This window comes from Chamaea fasciata, unplaced genomic scaffold, assembly GCF_029207755.1.
Source record: "Chamaea fasciata isolate MVZ Bird 193981 ecotype frontalis unplaced genomic scaffold, bChaFas1.0.hap1 SCAF_15, whole genome shotgun sequence".
NCBI lineage: Eukaryota > Metazoa > Chordata > Aves > Passeriformes > Sylviidae > Chamaea > Chamaea fasciata.
In genome coordinates, this window is record NW_027094100.1 from 17,062,870 (window position 1) to 17,084,810 (window position 21,941).

General features: G+C 53.9%; 1 protein-coding gene across 1 annotated transcript in view; it reads right to left on the reverse strand.

Annotated features, from left to right (window-relative positions):
* Positions 1 to 4,594: 4,594 nt before the first annotated feature.
* LOC136297239 (NAD(P)H pyrophosphatase NUDT13, mitochondrial-like) overlaps positions 4,595 to 21,941 on the reverse strand; it is a 52,944-nt gene continuing 35,597 nt past the window's right edge. The window contains 6 exon segments of the mRNA XM_066197026.1: positions 4,595 to 6,165; positions 7,192 to 7,346; positions 8,868 to 8,979; positions 9,158 to 9,205; positions 9,208 to 9,285; positions 10,101 to 10,207. Of these exon segments, the coding sequence (XP_066053123.1) occupies positions 5,971 to 6,165; positions 7,192 to 7,346; positions 8,868 to 8,979; positions 9,158 to 9,205; positions 9,208 to 9,285; positions 10,101 to 10,207 (695 nt within the window). The 3' untranslated portion in view covers positions 4,595 to 5,970.

The following is a 21,941-nucleotide window of genomic DNA, read 5'->3' on the forward strand; positions in this document are numbered from 1 at the left end:
CACTCTGCCCCTCACTCAGCTGGCAGCCAGGGAGCCAAGAGCCTGCGACACAGGCAGGGACACAGGGCTGGCGACAGCCAGGGACACAGGGGTGGGGACAGGCTGCAGCAGGAGAACTGCACAGCCTTGGGGACAGCTGGGGCTGTTGTTTGCAGCCACTGATGGGGCCGAGCAGAGCACGAGGCCTCTTCTAGACACTGGGAAACAGCCACACACCTGCCAGCACCGTCCATGGCAGGTGACGCTGTGCTCACTCGGGAATCTTCTGAGTATTTTCCCGGTTGCTGATTCGTCCTCCGGAAGGTCCTTCACAAGCCCATGAAGGCAGCAGAATTCACTGTCCTCCATCCCACAGGCGGCATCTCTCTGCTTGGAACAAACAGCCCCTTGCTCCCAAGACAGCAGGATTGCTGAAAAAGCCTTTTAGAGATCGGCCTCGGGAACAGCTTCACACCTGCGATGCTGGGTTGCGTATCTCCCCCAAAGAAAGGGAAAAACTGTGCCAGCTTGTCCTGAATGCCGTGGCTCTCAGCGGGTCCGGTAGTTCGAAGTGAGCAAAGTGGGACGGTGGAAGGAAGTGGGGCTGGCCATGGGGCAGGCAGGAATTTTGCCCTCCAACTCTGTGGGAGGAAAGAAAGAACTTTAAAATCCCTCCAGGAACAGAGGAATGACAGCGTTAATTCGGTTAATTCCTGGGGGGGGTTAGGGGGGGTCTAGGAAGCGTTGTGGGGGTCTTGGAGGGGTTTTGGGGAGATTTGTAAGATTTGGGGGGATTTGGAAAGGGCTTTGGGGTGTCCTGGGCATTTTGGGGGGAATTTGGGGCTCCTGAATGGAGCTCGGGAGATCTGGGGAGGTTTGGGGGAATTTTAGAGTATTTGGGGAGGTTCTGGGAGGATTGGGGGGGGGGGTTGGAGGGGATTTGGGGTGATTTGGGGCAGTCGGGGGGGATTTTTGGGTATCCTGGAGCAATCTGGGGAGAGATTTGGGGGATCCTGAAGGTGGTTGAGGGGATATGGGGGGAAATTTATGGATTTTGGGGGATTTGTGGGACCTTTGGGAGAACTTTGCGGGTCCTGGAGAGATTTTGCGGAGATTTCAAAAAGGATTTCAGTGAATTTGAGGGATTTGGGGAGTTTTTTTGGGGCTCCTGGGATGTTTAGGAGGTCTGAGAAGGGCTTGAGGAGGGGATTGGAGGGATTTGGGGGGAATTGAGAGATTTTGGGGCATTTGAGAGGGGTTTGCTGGGTTCTGGGGCAGTTTTAGGGGAATTTGGGACTCCTGAATGGAGTTGGGGAGACTGGGGGGTCTGGGTGTATTGTAGGGGACTTTAGTGGGTGTTGGGTGTCCCAGAGGGATTTGGGGGGTTCCCCAGGAGTCGGGGGGTTCTTAGGGGGCTGTGGGCATTTTTGCGGGGGTCCCAGAAAATTTTTTGCGGTCCTCAAGGGGATTTTGGGGAGATCTTTTGGACTTGGGATTTTAGGAGGTCCCAGGGGAGTTTTGGCGTCTCTTTTGGAGGTTCGAGAATTTTGGGGGGTCCCAGAAGATTTGGGGGATCCAGGGGGTCCTATTAGAGGATCCTAGGGGTCCTATTAGAGGGTCTAGGTGGAATTTTGGGAAATCCCAGGGGAGTTTTGGGGTCCCGGTTGGGATTCTTGGGGGAATTCCAGAGGATTCGGGGGGGGGGGGGGCAGGCGTTTGGGCTTGTGGGGATTTTTTGGGCTCCCCAGGGGGATTGTGGGGTCTCTTTGGGGGAATTTGAGAATTTTGGGGTGCTTCGGGGGGGTCTCAGAGGAGTTGAGAGGTCCCCAGAGGGTCCCGTGGGTGCCCAAAAGGCCCCAAACACTGTTGTGGTCCCCACCGGCACCATCGCCGCTTTAAGAGCTCCCCTTACCCCTTTAAGAGCCGAGGGCACTGGCATTTCCCGCCCTCCCGCCGTTACCATGGCAGCGGGGGGGCGTGATCAAGACAGCACAACGAATCAACGAGACCGTATGGGGTGGGCGTGGCCAGTAATGCTCAGCCAATCAGAACTGGCGGTGGGAGTGGTGTCACTTCGCCGCTAGGGGGCGCTGACGGCGGCTGGCTCCAGTGACCTCTGAGGGCCGTTAAAAAAAATCCGAAAAGGCCTCAAAATCGTTTGAAATCGACCCCAAATGACCCAAAATCACTTCGGAGCCAGCCCTGAAACCCCCCAGAACCTTCCCGGGCCACTCCGAGGCTCCTTTCCCTCCCTTGCCCCTCAGACTCCACTCAGACCGCCATTCTGGCGCCTCAGGTGGCGCTGAGCTCTGAAAGGGCCCCAAATCACTGGAAATTCACCCCAAATAAATGCCCCAAATTCTCTCCTGTGACCCCCTCATCGCCTTTCAGTTCCATCCACTGATGCCCAGGTGCCTCTGCCGTCCAAGAACCCCCCAAATTCCCCCAAAATTTCATTGTGGGAGCACTCAAATCTCTCCTGAGGCTTCCACAAAGCATCAAGCGTCCCCAAATCCTTCAAAACATCCCCAAATCCTCCAAAGTATCCCCAAATCCTGTCCTGAGAACCTCCAAATTCCCATCCTGGAACCCCCCACAGTCCCCTTTGTATCCCCAACATGCCCAAATCTTCCTCTTTTCACCTAAAAATCCTCCCCAGTCCACCCAGGGACCCCTAAACTATTAATCCTTTCCAAAATCCTTGTCAAAAACTCCCCAAACTTTCAATTCTCCCCCCCCAAAAAAGCAACGTAAAAAAAAAAAATTCTCTCAAAGGCGCCCCCAGACACTCAATTCCTCCAAAAACTCCCCATTACCCCCCAAAATTCTCTGCTGCAGTGCCTGAAGCTCTGGGCAGCTGCAGGCGATGCGTGGCAGGGAACAGCCCTTGTGCTGAGCACTGGCGTGTCGGCATTTCTGCAGGTCTGCCTCAATGTCTCTCTTGAGCCTGCAGTTTTCCTGGCTAACGCTCCCTCAGCACCTCCTCACTGGCCTTGTATTCCACATCCTTCCCCAGCTCCCTTGTCCTTCTCCCTACCCTCTCCATGACTTTTGCTTCACAGCGGCAGGCAGCGTTCTCTCTGTAAAGCAGAGCTTTTAGTTCTTAACATCCCTGACCTGGAAAAGCAGCAAATAGCCAGCAACACCTTTGCTCTTGCTGCTGCAGACATGGAAAACTCAAACTGCAGCAGAATCTGATCCAGTGCTGGAACAGGCAGGAAAATTGCTGCAGTACCATCTTTGCTTGCTGGGAAAAGGGAGAAGGAAGAGTGCTCCTGCACAGAGCAAACAGACAAAGCACAAGCACAGAAACGGAAAGAAGAGAGTGCCTGCTACCTACTGCAGGGTCTGAAGCACTGATGTGTTTTGCACTCCTTGGGCAGCCAGGGTTCCACCTTGTGGCAGCTTGGATCTGGGAAAAATCCTGCGATGTTTGTAATTCTAGCATTCAGAATCCCAGTTCCAGGCACAGGGTGGTCCTTAGGCACAAAACTACTGCTGAGCGCAAGGACCTGTGGATGTTATATCAGCTTTCCATCCATTACTAGTTTGAAAGGTGAGCAAGGTTTAGATGGGAGCTGAAGGCTGGGGCATCTCAGTCTCTTCAAGCGGTGTCTCAGACTGAATACAGGAATTGTACCTATGGAATTACAGGTTGTTCTTACAACCTGTCTTCTGCAGCTGCCAGAGGTGAGCTGCTCGTGGCTCCTTCAAAACGGTTTGCTGACAAATGACTTTTAAAAGGTCAGGGCATTCCACTGAGTGCTTATGTCCTTTCATGCCGAACATCAGGCTCAGTGTGTGTCCACAGTGTCTCAGAGATTGTTCTATGGTGAAACAATTTCTTCATGTTAGAGCTGTAACACTGAAAACAGACTTTCTGCCATCCACAATGAATTCCTCTCAGGATGGGAAAGTGTGGCCTTTCCACACGGCAGCAGAGCGGCCCAGCCAATGGGAGAGCATGTGGTGTGTGAATTTTCTACCCACACTGTTTCCAGATGAGATTTTTCTGAGCAGCCAGAGATCAAAACAAGTTGTGTGATGAGGTTTGTTTACTTCAGTCCTCTGCTGACATGTATTAGAGATCAACGTGAGTCTTATGTCCTGCTGCTTTTGGGAGGCAGGTGGAATGCTGCTCTCAAAACTGCTCATCAAAAAGTTACATCTGATTAATCGGATGAATGCTGTCATTCTACAGCCTGCTGACTGGCAATAGCTATGAGCAACTGGGCTGTAACACCCCAGCTGGCAGCTTTTCAGTGCTGGGTCTTGCTGTAAATCCCTAAAAACATAGGGGTCTCAGTGATTTGTACAAGTGAAATGTTCCCAAAGAGGATTCAGTTAAGGTGTGCATTCTTGAGAGGAATATGTTGCTCTGTCCCTTTTGCCTGCCTGGTACCTTTTCCATGGGAAAGCTGTGCTGTGTTTTGAGAGGAAGCCTCTGTCAGGAATTGCCTGTTCCTTTTTCTAGGTCACTTGCCTTTATGGAGCATGTCCTGTCTTGACTGCAGTGAGGGTTCTTCAGGCTTCAGACAGATTTCTGGTGCAAATGCAAGCGAGGACAATGTCCCTCACCTTGTTTTCCTGTCCTGCTCACAGCTGGGTACTGCCCATCATCCTCCTGCTTGCTAAACACCAGGGATGAAGATCACCAATGTTGTTTCATAACTAAGTCAAAAGAGTCTGGATTAAGGATTTTATAAAACAGTTTAAAATGTAATGCTTTTCCAAAGATGTAATGTGATTATTATCTTGTAGTTGTTCTAGCTTTACAAAAAAAAAAAAAAGTCCTCTTTGAGTAGATTGAAAAGATTTTTACTGGTAACTAAAATACTGGGAAGAATGTTCGTACCTGCCACCATGGCCTGAAAGAATCCCCTCCCAACCTCCTGAAGTAAAAGTAACTCAAGCAAACACAGTGTGTCACAGCGGTGTGAAGGACTTATTTTCTTACTTGCTGCTCAGGTGTCAGGACTCCAGGTTTTTACCACTACTCCCCTGCAGTGAACCCCAGTGGTGGCAGTCAGGGATACATCCCTGTTCCCCCTTCAAGCACCCGGCTTTGCAATCTTGGCAGCTGAACTCTGGCCAAGCAGGCAGAAAGGACTGTCAGCCTGAATCAGCAGCAGATCAAACATCCTTTCATCTGTCTCTTTCACTAAGTTTTCCTTGCCCAGACCATCTCCTTGTTGTTCTTCCTCCAGACAGGTGGTACCATTTCATCAGTAAAATCACACCGGCTCTCCAGGCAAGGCACAGACTTTGGCCTCAGGGTGAGAGGCACTGATCGTTTCAAGATTTTTCTCTGTTCTAAGTGCAGTTCTTGTTGTTCCTGTCACCTCTGCATCTGTGGTCCTGTAAAATGTGTAGGTCTTGCTCTTCCCCTTTCTACCACCAGATAGCTCTGTTCTCCCTTCCTTGGGACAGAAGTAACTGTCTTACCAGTGGGGGAAATTTAGAACCCCATTTAACATTTACAAAACAAACAAAAAAATTGAATATTTTATATGAAAATGGAAGACTGAATTGGCAGAGACAGAAGAAGAGGAGAGCGAACAGGCAGTGGCTTTTCTTCTGGTTTTTGATAGCTCTCCCAGATCCATATAAACACAGGCACTGGAAAGTGCCACTGTGCCTTTATTTGTGTTCTGGGCAAAAGGGTGCATTCGATGTCCATCCAAGATGGAAGAAATGGAGGAAAATGGGACATTGGTGTCATGGGGTCAGTGACAGCTGGTCACAATAAGTTTGATGCTTTGGAACTAAGGATTTTATTGTACATTTACTTCAAATCATGGGATCTCAGAGGTGATCCACTGTACGTGGGACTGTCAGATCAGTTTAGAGTCCTTCGTGGGTCAGTGTGCCATCAGTGCCACCAGTGTGGTGCTGTCCTCACTGTAACAGAGCCCTTGCCCAGGGACTTTGGAAGCTTTTCTGTGGAGCTTTCACAGTTCTTGTGGAATCACAGAATCGATGAATCCCTGCCTAAACTGTCTGGGCAGTCTGCTGCTGAACCCACTCACGGATCAGCTGGTGAGCAATGGCCTGTCTGGGAGGGAACCAGGGTAAAAAACTACTGTCGTCTTGCGTTGAAGAGCTGGGCTGCCTCTTGAGACCCTCCACAATGTCCTCCATGCCAAACCAACGGGCTTCCTCCAGTTCCAGGGTGTCCATACTGATCTGGAAAGAATTCAGAGGGCACCAGTTCCTTCAATCAGCTTTGAATGAGGGCAGTGGTGTCGTGACAGGTGAAACAATTACAAAAGGAAGGCTCATAAAATCAGCCCTGCTCTGCTAAATTGCCACAGTTAGCCTGTCACTTCTCTTCTAAGTAATTTGGAAGTTCACGTGTGAAAACAATCTTGGTATGAAAACTCATTAGCATAACAACCTATTCCTGGGCTGAAAAACAAATGCACCTGCAATAACAAGAGATTTGTCCCATGAAAATCAGTAAAGAAAATAAGTAAACAATCCAAGAATAAAGAGAATGGATGGACAAGTAAAATACCTTTTACTAACCAATAGAGTAATTGGCAAGAAAGCTATTAGCCAATTAAAGTTGCACACGAGGTCTGTAAAAACCATAAAATGAGTTGTGGTAATAAAAAACGGCTTTTCCTGCACGAAGATAATGGAGTCTCAGCTAAGTTATTACAATAGGCAGTGGTACCTTGCCCATTCTTGCTTCCACGGAGATCCTGTGCTGGAATGCCCAGAGCATGGAATGCCCAGAGCACTACATCCATGCCTGAATTAGGCACTGATGCCACTCCAGGGAAGGATATCACTATCCACCAATACTTTGTTGTGCTGGCTTCCTTAGGGAAGCCACAAACCCACCCTGCACCATCGTGGCAAAGCAAAGTGGCTGAGCACAGGAATTAACGTGGCAGAATCTGTGTGTTCTATGGCAAATGTGTGAAGGAACCTCCTCTGCAAAGTTCAAAGGAAAAAAAAAAAAAAAACCAAACAAACCCAGGGGTGTTGGGCTCTGGGCTTGTATATACAGTGACCTGAGCAAAATCTGGCACCTTGCAACAGAAGGTGATGGGATTGTTGCCAGGTTTGTTCTGCATTTGCAGAAAAAGCCAATGGAAAATAGCATTTCTTGGGGGTTTGATGCTCTCCTGACTAAACTCTGTAGACTGAAGGGGATTTTGCTAACTGAGGGAGGCAGTGGAATAGCTCGGGGGAGCCGCTCACCTCAGCCCGCTGGGCTCCCGCCAGGGCGTGGCAGGCGATCATTAAGGAGCTGCTGGGGAAGGGCCAGTGCTGGGAAGCCGAGTAGCAGAGCGACTCCACCTCCAGCCCCACCTCTTCGGCCACTTCTCGCCGCACTGCCTCCTCCACGTTTTCACCTGGAATCAAGCAGAGTCAGGCAAGGACGGCCCGGCCTCAGGGCAGCAAACCGCGGTGAGGAAAGCGCAGGCGGCGCTCATTCCCACACAGCAGCTCCAGCTGTGCTGACCTGGAAACACTTGCTGGCAGGATGCTCCATTAAATTCATCAACCTCTGATAAACACAGGCGCCAGAGACATTTTTGGCCCTATCCACGTACAGATGGTGGACAGATCAATTCCATTTGAAGCCATTTTCCCTCCTGTAGCAAGAGCTCTGTGGTTTTTCTCCTAAGCCACACTGCATGAGACACAGAATGGATTTTAAAAGGAACAGAGGCTACAACCCAGCAAGTTTCAAGCTTATGTTTACTATTGTTATAAATGGCAGGAGACACAGTTTCCTCTTTTAAATGCCTTTACTAATAAACAGGGGTCTCGAGGGGCGGTCTACGCCACTGCTGCTCCCTTTCGTCCACACCGCTGAGGAGGAGGTGCAATCCACTTGGCTGCTCGTGCTGCAGAGTGGGAGTTCTTGCCTCGCGGGGGTTCCTAAGAACGCTGTTGGCTCATGGAGTCCAGGCATGTCTTGCTCTTTAAGTACTTTGCAAGTTATGGTGAGGTGTAAAAGCTTATGAAAACCCTTGCCATAAATACCCTTGTGTATGGTCAGTCTAGTGCTGTTCTTGGCAGGTTTAAACTTTGAGCTGGCTCGTTTTGGCCAGGGGCTCTTGGTGTTGATATGGTCCCATCATGCAGCTGGGCTCTTCTAATTCCCATAAGGGTGGCAGCAGCAGCCTGACTGACAGGCCGGTTGTCAGCAGGAAGTAGGAAGAGGATCCGACAGGAAGTGGAGCAAGCAGGGAGCAAACCAATGGGACAGGCTGGGTGCAGGCAGGGTGCAGGCAGGCAAAGCAGCAGACAGAAATGGAGAGCGGTGATGCCAGGGAGTAGTGATGCCAGGGAGCGGTGATGCCAGGAAGCAGTGATGCCAGCGAGCAGCAGCAGCTTGACTCGACGGAAAGGCTAAGTGGGATTTTGGGGTAAGGGATACAGAGTGGACAAAACTGCCAAACAGCATTATAACTCTTGAACTAAATTTAACAAAACGTTACAACTCTATTACCAACAACTTATAACTTCATCACAATTCTTATTTATCACACTATCAGAGACCAGAAGAACTTCTAGACACCTATAATTCCCATTCCCTTCAGGTACATAACAACTATTTTGAATTCTTTCTGCAAGCAAACACTGATCTATTTAGATCTAATGTTGTTTTTCCTGGCTGTCACAGAATCACTGACTGGTCTGGTTCCAAAAGGACTTTAAGGATCATTTAGTTCCAACCCCCTGCCATCAACATGGACACCTTCTGCTAGACCAGGCTGCTCAAAGGCTTACCCAGCTTGGCCTTGAACACACCTGGGGATGGGGACACAGCTCCCCTGTGTGTCCATCCTTCTCTGTGCACAGAGATTTGGCTGATGTCCCCATCTGACCCTGCGTGCCCAGGGCCTGGATCCGAACCCACTTACCCAGGTCACAGAAGCCTGACAGAGCTGTGAACATCCCCGGGGGAAACGAGGGCTGCCGGACCAGTAGACACTGGCTCCTGTTGGACACCAGGGTGATCGCCACGGGAGACATCTGGCATGTGCACCACCAAAGCAAAAGAAGTTCAGACTAAACAAGTAAGTGCAAATTTTTGCTTTTCCTAGCTGGTTGAGCTGACCACTAAAGACAAAGTATCCAGCTATGCCAAAGCCCTTTTCCTGCTTGCCCCCGGGGTGACCTGTGTCCCTCCCCTTTCCTGCCAGGTGCTCACCTGTGGGTAGTAGGTGACTCCACTGGCATGGCAGACACGTTTGCTGCCCCAGCTGGGTTCTTCTGAGTGGGCTGCCCAGTTTTGCTGCAGTACTGGTGGGAATCGTGCCACCGCAGAAGGGACTGGGCCTGCCAACACAGAGGGGCACAAACCTCATTTATACCTGGGGGAAAGGAATAATTCAGAGCAGTCTCCCTGACTAATGCTTTGCACACAGTCATGGGGATAAACTCTGGTTATCTTTGGATACCTCAGGAAGGTAAATGAAGTATGGGCAGTGCTTTGAAAAGTGATAGATTCTGCGATCCATGTTTCCTGCTTCTAAACTTGAGTACGTTTGGGGGAGGTGGGCAAGAGTTGTTGTTTATTGGCACATAATGGGAGTTATATTGGGAACTGGACTATTCTAAAGAGTCTCCAGCCCTGAATAACTTCTTGAAAATTAGCCCAGACATCACACACATAGAGCAGGAAAGGAAACAAGCTATTTCTCCTTACGGGTCAGGACAGCTGATTTTCACACACAGACCTTTCCTTAGGCCTTCCAAACACAGGGCATCTGCAGAGTACCAGCTTATAAGAGACAGGTTTTAAAAGAGCAGCTCTGAAAGAAGATGTGTAAGTTTGTGATACTCAGGTTGCCTGATAGTCGTTGAGCAGAGGACAAACTGGGATTGCTGTGATTTAGTACATTTCAGCTAAATGGCATAAATTACTGCAGTCATTTATAAGTCACTTGTCTGTTTCTCTTTGCCTTGCATCTTCGTTTTGGGACCACAAATTTGGGAAAACTAGTGTAATTTACGGTGTGTCTGTATCTAGGTCCCTGAAAGTGTACAGTAAGTACTTCTACAATATTAGATCATAAAACAGTATGGGAGATGAGCAGAAGGGTTGATGTTAGAGATCGCAGCCCCCTAAAGTAAAGAGCCCTGTCCAATACCAAAGCCAGCAAAGGAGAATCCTTCCCATCCAGTACAAGGAGAGCCCTTCGTAGGTCAGTAAATGATCCCTGCAGTTCTGACTCAATGACTGATTTTTCCAAGGCCCCTGTTAAAGAAAAAAAAAATTAAAAATTGATCGCATAAATTTCAGCTATTTTTGCTATTATTCCAATTCTATGCCCTTTGCTGTTCCAATATACAATTTCTGGGAGTTCTCATGGAAGTGAACCACATCAGGGGCAGCATTCCCAAATGTCAGTGGCCTCCCCCAGCCCACCTTTTCTGACACACGCAGGCACAGGAGCAGCAGTGCAGTCCGTGTCTGTGACCTGCCACGCTCGTAACAGCTCCTACAGAGACTCTACCCAGCCCTCCTTGGCAGGACAGGTTCTCCCAAGGATTAGGGATGCTGCCCTGGCAGCACCTCCATCCCAGTGCACCCAACTGGTGCTGGCCTGGGTGGAAGAGGAGTCATCCCCACCTAAATCCAGTGCAAAGCACGGTCTGTGCTCGTCCGAACAACCGAGCAGCACTGACTTCTCTATCCACTGCTCGGCCTCTTGGAACTTCTCCAGAATCCCTTTCACCTCTGAACAGCAGGGAAAGGGGAAGAGAAAGCTGTGATGAAAGCAAATCCATACAACCGTGGTGCTCTCTGGATCTTCAAGGCACAGGCAGTCTTGGCTCGAGGCAGAATGCCCATGTGTGAACGGGGACCAGACAAATGATCATACCCAGGTAGAAACCTAAAATCTGGCTCTCCAGTCCCGGGAGCCCCGAGCAAGTGGAAAACACAATGTGAAAGTGGAGGCCACTACTTCTGCACTTGCCCAAGAGAAATGCAAGGGCAAGTCGGCTTTCAAATGAAATAGGGTTTATTAACTGAAGATCAACAAAATGTAGGATTACAGAACGTGTTTTATTATAAGAATCCTTGTAACAACAACAACATATAGAACGTATTTACATGGGAACCAACAGTCTAAGAATCTTCGGAACATATTTACAGAAAACCTCTAACAAGTAGAACATATTTACAGAGGGGTCATATTTATGGCCATCCCTCCATCAGCCCATGAAGAAAGGAGGCAGCAGAGTGGGACTCCCCCGGGCACCGTGTCCCTGAGCAGGGCCACCCAGCCCAGCCCCAGCCTGGCAGCAGGGGACCCACTCTGCCTGTGGGCAGGGCATGGGGGGCATCTGCCTGTCCTGCTCCTGGGGCTCCATCCTCATCCCAGGATCATGGGCTCCTCTTCATCCTTCTCGTCCACCTCCATGTTGGTGATGTCGTCCTGCACATCAACCTCCATGTCCATGGTGTCATCCTGCACATCGACCTCCATGTCCATGGTGTCATCCTGCACATCGACCTCCATGTCCATGGTGTCATCCTCCACATCGATCTCCATGTCTTCAACAGAGTCTTCCTGGTCCACCTCCATCATTTCTTCCCCAGTCACCGCCACATCCACTTCCATCTCCTCCTGGGTGTCCACATCCACTTCCATCTCCTCCTGGGTGTCTCTGCAATCTGCATGAGGCAGCACAAGCTCACAGTGGGGGTCCTGTCCCACACCATCCATCCCCACAGGGCTGCAGCCAGCCTGGGCAGTTGGGGCATGCCGCCCTCCCTGGAATGACACTGTACCTCCACTGGGACAGGAGTGCATATCCTGCTGGGATTGGTGCTTCAGGGCAGGCAGCAGGAAAAGTCCAGGCAGCAGAACAGCTCAGCACGGAAGGACGGAGCGCAGAGCGCATGCGACCTGACCGCTGGCAGCAGCTGAAGTGCCCGCTGTGCTTGATTCCAGGTGCTGGACATTGCACCTAGAACACTCTGGGAGCTGTGATGTCACAGAACTTACAGGGCCACTCGGCAGTGGGAGACGGGGATGGCAGAATGCTGAAATCCTTGAGTGGTTTGGCTCGGAAGGGAGCCTAAAGATCATCTGGTTCCAGGCTGAGCAATCTCCCACCACCAGAGCCAGGTTTGCTCTGGACCCTGTGTCCAAGCTGGCCTTGGATGTTCCTGGGGATGGGGCATCCACAGCCTCTCTGCACAGGTTCCTGTGTCAGGGACAGCCAGCCTCCCAGTAAAGAAGTTCTTGCCATCATCAGATCTCTTGCAACTCTCCTTCCGTTTGATCCTATTCCTGCTTGTTCTGTCAGTACACTTCCTGAGGAAGAGTGGCCCTCCTGCTTCCCTGTAGGCCCTTGACTCACTGGAAAGGTGCTCTGAGGTCTCCACACAAGCTTCTCCTCTCCAGCCCCAAGAGCCCCAAGTTTCTCAGCCTTTCCCCATAGGGCAGGTGCTGCAGTGCCCTCAGCAACGTTGTGGCTTCCTGTGGCACTCAACAGCTTCTCTGGGGACAACAGGGGAGTGCTATCAGCCCTGGGGGTGTCCAAGAACCCATGGGAGGCACTGGCCTTGGGAGCTGCCAAAGGCCAGGAGCTCTGTGCTTCCCAAACTTGTGGAGAGAGGAGGAGAAAATGAACGGGAGCAGTGCAGGGAGGCTGAAAGCCAGAGATGGAAAGCTGATGATCCTGGGTGCCTGTGCAGTGTTTGTGGAGGGTTGAAGGATGGCCCTGGTATCTCTTGCGGGCCCTGGGGGATGTTTTTGGTGCAGCAAGTGCAGAAGAACATTTCTGCTCGCTGAGGTGCAGGAGATAGGCTTTGGCAGAGGTAGAGGTTGAATTTTCCTGGGATGGGAAAGGAAGAAGATGGTTCTGTGTAGAGAAAGAGCAGCCAAGCAAAGTGCTGCCAGTTGTTGGTGTTTCTGGGGGTCCCTGTGCACATCGGGGGTCCCATTGACGCAGCCCTGGGCCCTGCTTGTGTTGCCAGGCTGGGGCAGAGCCCCTGGAGATCACACCTTCCCTGCACTCCCCTTCTGCAAGGTGCTTTAAACGTCAGCTGGTGCTGACTTTCCCCTCGGAACCCTCTGAACAAAGAGTGGTTTAGTTACTCTGGGGAGTTTCTCTGCTGAAGCGCGTGGGATTTCCCAGAGCCAGCTGTGGTGGGGATGCTCGGGGAGTGTGGGGCTTGGGGGGCAGCTGCCCGGGCAGGGGCTGAGCTTGGGGCCCTGTTGGGCCCACAGCAGCAGCACCCCCAGGGCCCAAAGCCCCCCGGCCCCTGCCCAGCAGATCCTTCACTGCCCCTGCAGCTGCCAGCCGAGCGGGGCACGGGGGCCGGTGGCCGCTGCCGGCGGCAGGAACGCGGGCAGGGCCAGGATGCCCTTGCTTGGCTTTTGTCTCCGGGACAATCAGGGCCCAGGGCAATGCAGAGCAGGGCGGGAAGCAAAGCCTGGAGCCTTTGGAGGCTCCAAGCCTTGGACATGAGCCCCTGCAAGCACCCCAGATCCAGGTCCCACAGTTGGCAGGGCTGTCATGGCCTTGAGAGCATGAAGGTGGATTTTGTGTCCCTGTGGCCTGATGGTGGCTCTCGGCCCAGGAGCGCCTGTGGCTCCAGCAGGAAGGGTGGCAGAAGGTTTCCTGCCTGCCTTGGTGGCATCGCTGCAGGGGCGGCTGCTGTCAGAGCCCCCTCTCTGCTGAGGACAGCTTTGCTCTTGGGGACGCGGCTGTGCAGCAGCCCAGGAACACGAGCAGTGCACAGGGACCTCCAGCCCGGGGGTGGCTGTGCCAGCAGCCACAGGGACCTCCAGCCCCGGGAGCCCCGAGCAAGTGGAAACCACAATGTGAAAGTGGAGGCCACTACTTCTGCACTTGCCCAAGAGAAATGCAAGGGCAAGTCGGCTTTCAAATGAAAGAGGGTTTATTAACTGAAGATCAACAAAATGTAGGATTACAGAACGTGTTTTATTATAAGAATCCTTGTAACAACAACAACGTATAGAACGTATTTACATGGGAACCAACAGTCTAAGAATCTTCGGAACATATTTACAGAAAACCTCTAACAAGTAGAACATATTTACAGAGGGGTCATATTTATGGCCATCCCTCCATCAGCCCATGAAGAAAGGAGGCAGCAGAGTGGGACTCCCCCGGGCACCGTGTCCCTGAGCAGGGCCACCCAGCCCAGCCCCAGCCTGGCAGCAGGGGACCCACTCTGCCTGTGGGCAGGGCATGGGGGGCATCTGCCTGTCCTGCTCCTGGGGCTCCATCCTCATCCCAGGATCATGGGCTCCTCTTCATCCTTCTCGTCCACCTCCATGTCGGTGATGTCGTCCTGCACATCAACCTCCATGTCCATGGTGTCATCCTCCACATCGACCTCCATGTCCATGGTGTCATCCTGCACATCGACCTCCATGTCCATGGTGTCATCCTCCACATCGATCTCCATGTCTTCAACAGAGTCTTCCTGGTCCACCTCCATCATTTCTTCCCCAGTCACCGCCACATCCACTTCCATCTCCTCCTGGGTGTCCACATCCACTTCCATCTCCTCCTGGGTGTCTCTGCAATCTGCATGAGGCAGCACAAGCTCACAGTGGGGGTCCTGTCCCACACCATCCATCCCCACAGGGCTGCAGCCAGCCTGGGCAGTTGGGGCATGCCGCCCTCCCTGGAATGACACTGTACCTCCACTGGGACAGGAGTGCATATCCTGCTGGGATTGGTGCTTCAGGGCAGGCAGCAGGAAAAGTCCAGGCAGCAGAACAGCTCAGCACGGAAGGACGGAGCGCAGAGCGCATGCGACCTGACCGCTGGCAGCAGCTGAAGTGCCCGCTGTGCTTGATTCCAGGTGCTGGACATTGCACCTAGAACACTCTGGGAGCTGTGATGTCACAGAACTTACAGGGCCACTCGGCAGTGGGAGACGGGGATGGCAGAATGCTGAAATCCTTGAGTGGTTTGGCTCGGAAGGGAGCCTAAAGATCATCTGGTTCCAGGCTGAGCAATCTCCCACCACCAGAGCCAGGTTTGCTCTGGACCCTGTGTCCAAGCTGGCCTTGGATGTTCCTGGGGATGGGGCATCCACAGCCTCTCTGCACAGGTTCCTGTGTCAGGGACAGCCAGCCTCCCAGTAAAGAAGTTCTTGCCATCATCAGATCTCTTGCAACTCTCCTTCCGTTTGATCCTATTCCTGCTTGTTCTGTCAGTACACTTCCTGAGGAAGAGTGGCCCTCCTGCTTCCCTGTAGGCCCTTGACTCACTGGAAAGGTGCTCTGAGGTCTCCACACAAGCTTCTCCTCTCCAGCCCCAAGAGCCCCAAGTTTCTCAGCCTTTCCCCATAGGGCAGGTGCTGCAGTGCCCTCAGCAACGTTGTGGCTTCCTGTGGCACTCAACAGCTTCTCTGGGGACAACAGGGGAGTGCTATCAGCCCTGGGGGTGTCCAAGAACCCATGGGAGGCACTGGCCTTGGGAGCTGCCAAAGGCCAGGAGCTCTGTGCTTCCCAAACTTGTGGAGAGAGGAGGAGAAAATGAACGGGAGCAGTGCAGGGAGGCTGAAAGCCAGAGATGGAAAGCTGATGATCCTGGGTGCCTGTGCAGTGTTTGTGGAGGGCTGAAGGATGGCCCTGGTATCTCTTGCGGGCCCTGGGGAATGTTTTTGGTGCGGCAAGTGCAGAAGAACATTTCTGCTCGCTGAGGTGCAGGAGATAGGCTTTGGCAGAGGTAGAGGTTGAATTTTCCTGGGATGGGAAAGGAAGAAGATGGTTCTGTGTAGAGAAAGAGCAGCCAAGCAAAGTGCTGCCAGTTGTTGGTGTTTCTGGGGGTCCCTGTGCACATCGGGGGTCCCATTGACGCAGCCCTGGGCCCTGCTTGTGTTGCCAGGCTGGGGCAGAGCCCCTGGAGATCACACCTTCCCTGCACTCCCCTTCTGCAAGGTGCTTTAAACGTCAGCCGGTGCTGTCTTTCCCCTCGGAACCCTCTGAACAAAGAGTGGTTTAGTTACTCTGGGGAGTTTCTCTGCTGAAGCGCGTGGGATTTCCCAGAGCCAGCTGTGGTGGGGATGCTCGGGGAGTGTGGGGCTTGGGGGGCAGCTGCCCGGGCAGGGGCTGAGCTTGGGGCCCTGTTGGGCCCACAGCAGCAGCACCCCCAGGGCCCAAAGCCCCCGGCCCCTGCCCAGCAGATCCTTCACTGCCCCTCCAGCTGCCAGCCGAGCGGGGCACGGGGGCCGGTGGCCGCTGCCGGCGGCAGGAACGCGGGCAGGGCCAGGATGCCCTTGCTTGGCTTTTGTCTCTGGGACAATCAGGGCCCAGGGCAATGCAGAGCAGGGCGGGAAGCAAAGCCTGGAGCCTTTGGAGGCTCCAAGCCTTGGACATGAGCCCCTGCAAGCACCCCAGATCCAGGTCCCACAGTTGGCAGGGCTGTCATGGCCTTGAGAGCATGAAGGTGGATTTTGTGTCCCTGTGGCCTGATGGTGGCTCTCGGCCCAGGAGCGCCTGTGGCTCCAGCAGGAAGGGTGGCAGAAGGTTTCCTGCCTGCCTTGGTGGCATCGCTGCAGGGGCGGCTGCTGTCAGAGCCCCCTCTCTGCTGAGGACAGCTTTGCTCTTGGGGACGCGGCTGTGCAGCAGCCCAGGAACACGAGCAGTGCACAGGGACCCCCAGCCCGGGGGTGGCTGTGGCAGCAGCCACAGGGACCTCCAGCCCCGGGAGCCCCGAGCAAGTGGAAACCACAATGTGAAAGTGGAGGCCACTACTTCTGCACTTGCCCAAGAGAAATGCAAGGGCAAGTCGGCTTTCAAATGAAAGAGGGTTTATTAACTGAAGATCAACAAAATGTAGGATTACAGAACGTGTTTTATTATAAGAATCCTTGTAACAACAACAACATATAGAACGTATTTACATGGGAACCAACAGTCTAAGAATCTTCGGAACATATTTACAGAAAACCTCTAACAAGTAGAACATATTTACAGAGGGGTCATATTTATGGCCATCCCTCCATCAGCCCATGAAGAAAGGAGGCAGCAGAGTGGGACTCCCCCGGGCACCGTGTCCCTGAGCAGGGCCGCCCAGCCCAGCCCCAGCCTGGCAGCAGGGGACCCACTCTGCCTGTGGGCAGGGCATGGGGGGCATCTGCCTGTCCTGCTCCTGGGGCTCCATCCTCATCCCAGGATCATGGGCTCCTCTTCATCCTTCTCGTCCACCTCCATGTCGGTGATGTCATCCTGCACATCAACCTCCATGTCCATGGTGTCATCCTGCACATCGACCTCCATGTCCATGGTGTCATCCTCCACATCGATCTCCATGTCTTCAACAGAGTCTTCCTGGTCCACCTCCATCATTTCTTCCCCAGTCACCGCCACATCCACTTCCATCTCCTCCTGGGTGTCCACATCCACTTCCATCTCCTCCTGGGTGTCTCTGCAATCTGCATGAGGCAGCACAAGCTCACAGTGGGGGTCCTGTCCCACACCATCCATCCCCACAGGGCTGCAGCCAGCCTGGGCAGTTGGGGCATGCCGCCCTCCCTGGAATGACACTGTACCTCCACTGGGACAGGAGTGCATATCCTGCTGGGATTGGTGCTTCAGGGCAGGCAGCAGGAAAAGTCCAGGCAGCAGAACAGCTCAGCACGGAAGGACGGAGCGCAGAGCGCATGCGACCTGACCGCTGGCAGCAGCTGAAGTGCCCGCTGTGCTTGATTCCAGGTGCTGGACATTGCACCTAGAACACTCTGGGAGCTGTGATGTCACAGAAGTTTCAGGGCCACTCGGCAGTGGGAGACGGGGATGGCAGAATGCTGAAATCCTTGAGTGGTTTGGCTCGGAAGGGAGCCTAAAGATCATCTGGTTCCAGGCTGAGCGATCTCCCACCACCAGAGCCAGGTTTGCTCTGGACCCTGTGTCCAAGCTGGCCTTGGATGTTCCTGGGGATGGGGCATCCACAGCCTCTCTGCACAGGTTCCTGTGTCAGGGACAGCCAGCCTCCCAGTAAAGAAGTTCTTGCCATCATCAGATCTCTTGCAACTCTCCTTCCGTTTGATCCTATTCCTGCTTGTTCTGTCAGTACACTTCCTGAGGAAGAGTGGCCCTCCTGCTTCCCTGTAGGCCCTTGACTCACTGGAAAGGTGCTCTGAGGTCTCCACACAAGCTTCTCCTCTCCAGCCCCAAGAGCCCCAAGTTTCTCAGCCTTTCCCCATAGGGCAGGTGCTGCAGTGCCCTCAGCAACGTTGTGGCTTCCTGTGGCACTCAACAGCTTCTCTGGGGACAACAGGGGAGTGCTATCAGCCCTGGGGGTGTCCAAGAACCCATGGGAGGCACTGGCCTTGGGAGCTGCCAAAGGCCAGGAGCTCTGTGCTTCCCAAACTTGTGGAGAGAGGAGGAGCAAATGAACGGGAGCAGTGCAGGGAGGCTGAAAGCCAGAGATGGAAAGCTGATGATCCTGGGTGCCTGTGCAGTGTTTGTGGAGGGCTGAAGGATGGCCCTGGTATCTCTTGCGGGCCCTGGGGAATGTTTTTGGTGCGGCAAGTGCAGAAGAACATTTCTGCTCGCTGAGGTGCAGGAGATAGGCTTTGGCAGAGGTAGAGGTTGAATTTTCCTGGGATGGGAAAGGAAGAAGATGGTTCTGTGTAGAGAAAGAGCAGCCAAGCAAAGTGCTGCCAGTTGTTGGTGTTTCTGGGGGTCCCTGTGCACATCGGGGGTCCCATTGACGCAGCCCTGGGCCCTGCTTGTGTTGCCAGGCTGGGGCAGAGCCCCTGGAGATCACACCTTCCCTGCACTCCCCTTCTGCAAGGTGCTTTAAACGTCAGCCGGTGCTGTCTTTCCCCTCGGAACCCTCTGAACAAAGAGTGGTTTAGTTACTCTGGGGAGTTTCTCTGCTGAAGCGCGTGGGATTTCCCAGAGCCAGCTGTGGTGGGGATGCTCGGGGAGTGTGGGGCTTGGGGGGCAGCTGCCCGGGCAGGGGCTGAGCTTGGGGCCCTGTTGGGCCCACAGCAGCAGCACCCCCAGGGCCCAAAGCCCCCGGCCCCTGCCCAGCAGATCCTTCACTGCCCCTCCAGCTGCCAGCCGAGCGGGGCACGGGGGCCGGTGGCCGCTGCCGGCGGCAGGAACGCGGGCAGGGCCAGGATGCCCTTGCTTGGCTTTTGTCTCTGGGACAATCAGGGCCCAGGGCAATGCAGAGCAGGGCGGGAAGCAAAGCCTGGAGCCTTTGGAGGCTCCAAGCCTTGGACATGAGCCCCTGCAAGCACCCCAGATCCAGGTCCCACAGTTGGCAGGGCTGTCATGGCCTTGAGAGCATGAAGGTGGATTTTGTGTCCCTGTGGCCTGATGGTGGCTCTCGGCCCAGGAGCGCCTGTGGCTCCAGCAGGAAGGGTGGCAGAAGGTTTCCTGCCTGCCTTGGTGGCATCGCTGCAGGGGCGGCTGCTGTCAGAGCCCCCTCTCTGCTGAGGACAGCTTTGCTCTTGGGGACGCGGCTGTGCAGCAGCCCAGGAACACGAGCAGTGCACAGGGACCCCCAGCCCGGGGGTGGCTGTGGCAGCAGCCACAGGGACCTCCAGCCCCGGGAGCCCCGAGCAAGTGGAAACCACAATGTGAAAGTGGAGGCCACTACTTCTGCACTTGCCCAAGAGAAATGCAAGGGCAAGTCGGCTTTCAAATGAAATAGGGTTTATTAACTGAAGATCAACAAAATGTAGGATTACAGAACGTGTTTTATTATAAGAATCCTTGTAACAACAACAACGTATAGAACGTATTTACATGGGAACCAACAGTCTAAGAATCTTCGGAACATATTTACAGAAAACCTCTAACAAGTAGAACATATTTACAGAGGGGTCATATTTATGGCCATCCCTCCATCAGCCCATGAAGAAAGGAGGCAGCAGAGTGGGACTCCCCCGGGCACCGTGTCCCTGAGCAGGGCCACCCAGCCCAGCCCCAGCCTGGCAGCAGGGGACCCACTCTGCCTGTGGGCAGGGCATGGGGGGCATCTGCCTGTCCTGCTCCTGGGGCTCCATCCTCATCCCAGGATCATGGGCTCCTCTTCATCCTTCTCGTCCACCTCCATGTTGGTGATGTCGTCCTGCACATCAACCTCCATGTCCATGGTGTCATCCTGCACATCGACCTCCATGTCCATGGTGTCATCCTGCACATCGACCTCCATGTCCATGGTGTCATCCTCCACATCGATCTCCATGTCTTCAACAGAGTCTTCCTGGTCCACCTCCATCATTTCTTCCCCAGTCACCGCCACATCCACTTCCATCTCCTCCTGGGTGTCCACATCCACTTCCATCTCCTCCTGGGTGTCTCTGCAATCTGCATGAGGCAGCACAAGCTCACAGTGGGGGTCCTGTCCCACACCATCCATCCCCACAGGGCTGCAGCCAGCCTGGGCAGTTGGGGCATGCCGCCCTCCCTGGAATGACACTGTACCTCCACTGGGACAGGAGTGCATATCCTGCTGGGATTGGTGCTTCAGGGCAGGCAGCAGGAAAAGTCCAGGCAGCAGAACAGCTCAGCACGGAAGGACGGAGCGCAGAGCGCATGCGACCTGACCGCTGGCAGCAGCTGAAGTGCCCGCTGTGCTTGATTCCAGGTGCTGGACATTGCACCTAGAACACTCTGGGAGCTGTGATGTCACAGAACTTACAGGGCCACTCGGCAGTGGGAGACGGGGATGGCAGAATGCTGAAATCCTTGAGTGGTTTGGCTCGGAAGGGAGCCTAAAGATCATCTGGTTCCAGGCTGAGCGATCTCCCACCACCAGAGCCAGGTTTGCTCTGGACCCTGTGTCCAAGCTGGCCTTGGATGTTCCTGGGGATGGGGCATCCACAGCCTCTCTGCACAGGTTCCTGTGTCAGGGACAGCCAGCCTCCCAGTAAAGAAGTTCTTGCCATCATCAGATCTCTTGCAACTCTCCTTCCGTTTGATCCTATTCCTGCTTGTTCTGTCAGTACACTTCCTGAGGAAGAGTGGCCCTCCTGCTTCCCTGTAGGCCCTTGACTCACTGGAAAGGTGCTCTGAGGTCTCCACACAAGCTTCTCCTCTCCAGCCCCAAGAGCCCCAAGTTTCTCAGCCTTTCCCCATAGGGCAGGTGCTGCAGTGCCCTCAGCAACGTTGTGGCTTCCTGTGGCACTCAACAGCTTCTCTGGGGACAACAGGGGAGTGCTATCAGCCCTGGGGGTGTCCAAGAACCCATGGGAGGCACTGGCCTTGGGAGCTGCCAAAGGCCAGGAGCTCTGTGCTTCCCAAACTTGTGGAGAGAGGAGGAGCAAATGAACGGGAGCAGTGCAGGGAGGCTGAAAGCCAGAGATGGAAAGCTGATGATCCTGGGTGCCTGTGCAGTGTTTGTGGAGGGCTGAAGGATGGCCCTGGTATCTCTTGCGGGCCCTGGGGAATGTTTTTGGTGCGGCAAGTGCAGAAGAACATTTCTGCTCGCTGAGGTGCAGGAGATAGGCTTTGGCAGAGGTAGAGGTTGAATTTTCCTGGGATGGGAAAGGAAGAAGATGGTTCTGTGTAGAGAAAGAGCAGCCAAGCAAAGTGCTGCCAGTTGTTGGTGTTTCTGGGGGTCCCTGTGCACATCGGGGGTCCCATTGACGCAGCCCTGGGCCCTGCTTGTGTTGCCAGGCTGGGGCAGAGCCCCTGGAGATCACACCTTCCCTGCACTCCCCTTCTGCAAGGTGCTTTAAACGTCAGCCGGTGCTGTCTTTCCCCTCGGAACCCTCTGAACAAAGAGTGGTTTAGTTACTCTGGGGAGTTTCTCTGCTGAAGCGCGTGGGATTTCCCAGAGCCAGCTGTGGTGGGGATGCTCGGGGAGTGTGGGGCTTGGGGGGCAGCTGCCCGGGCAGGGGCTGAGCTTGGGGCCCTGTTGGGCCCACAGCAGCAGCACCCCCAGGGCCCAAAGCCCCCGGCCCCTGCCCAGCAGATCCTTCACTGCCCCTCCAGCTGCCAGCCGAGCGGGGCACGGGGGCCGGTGGC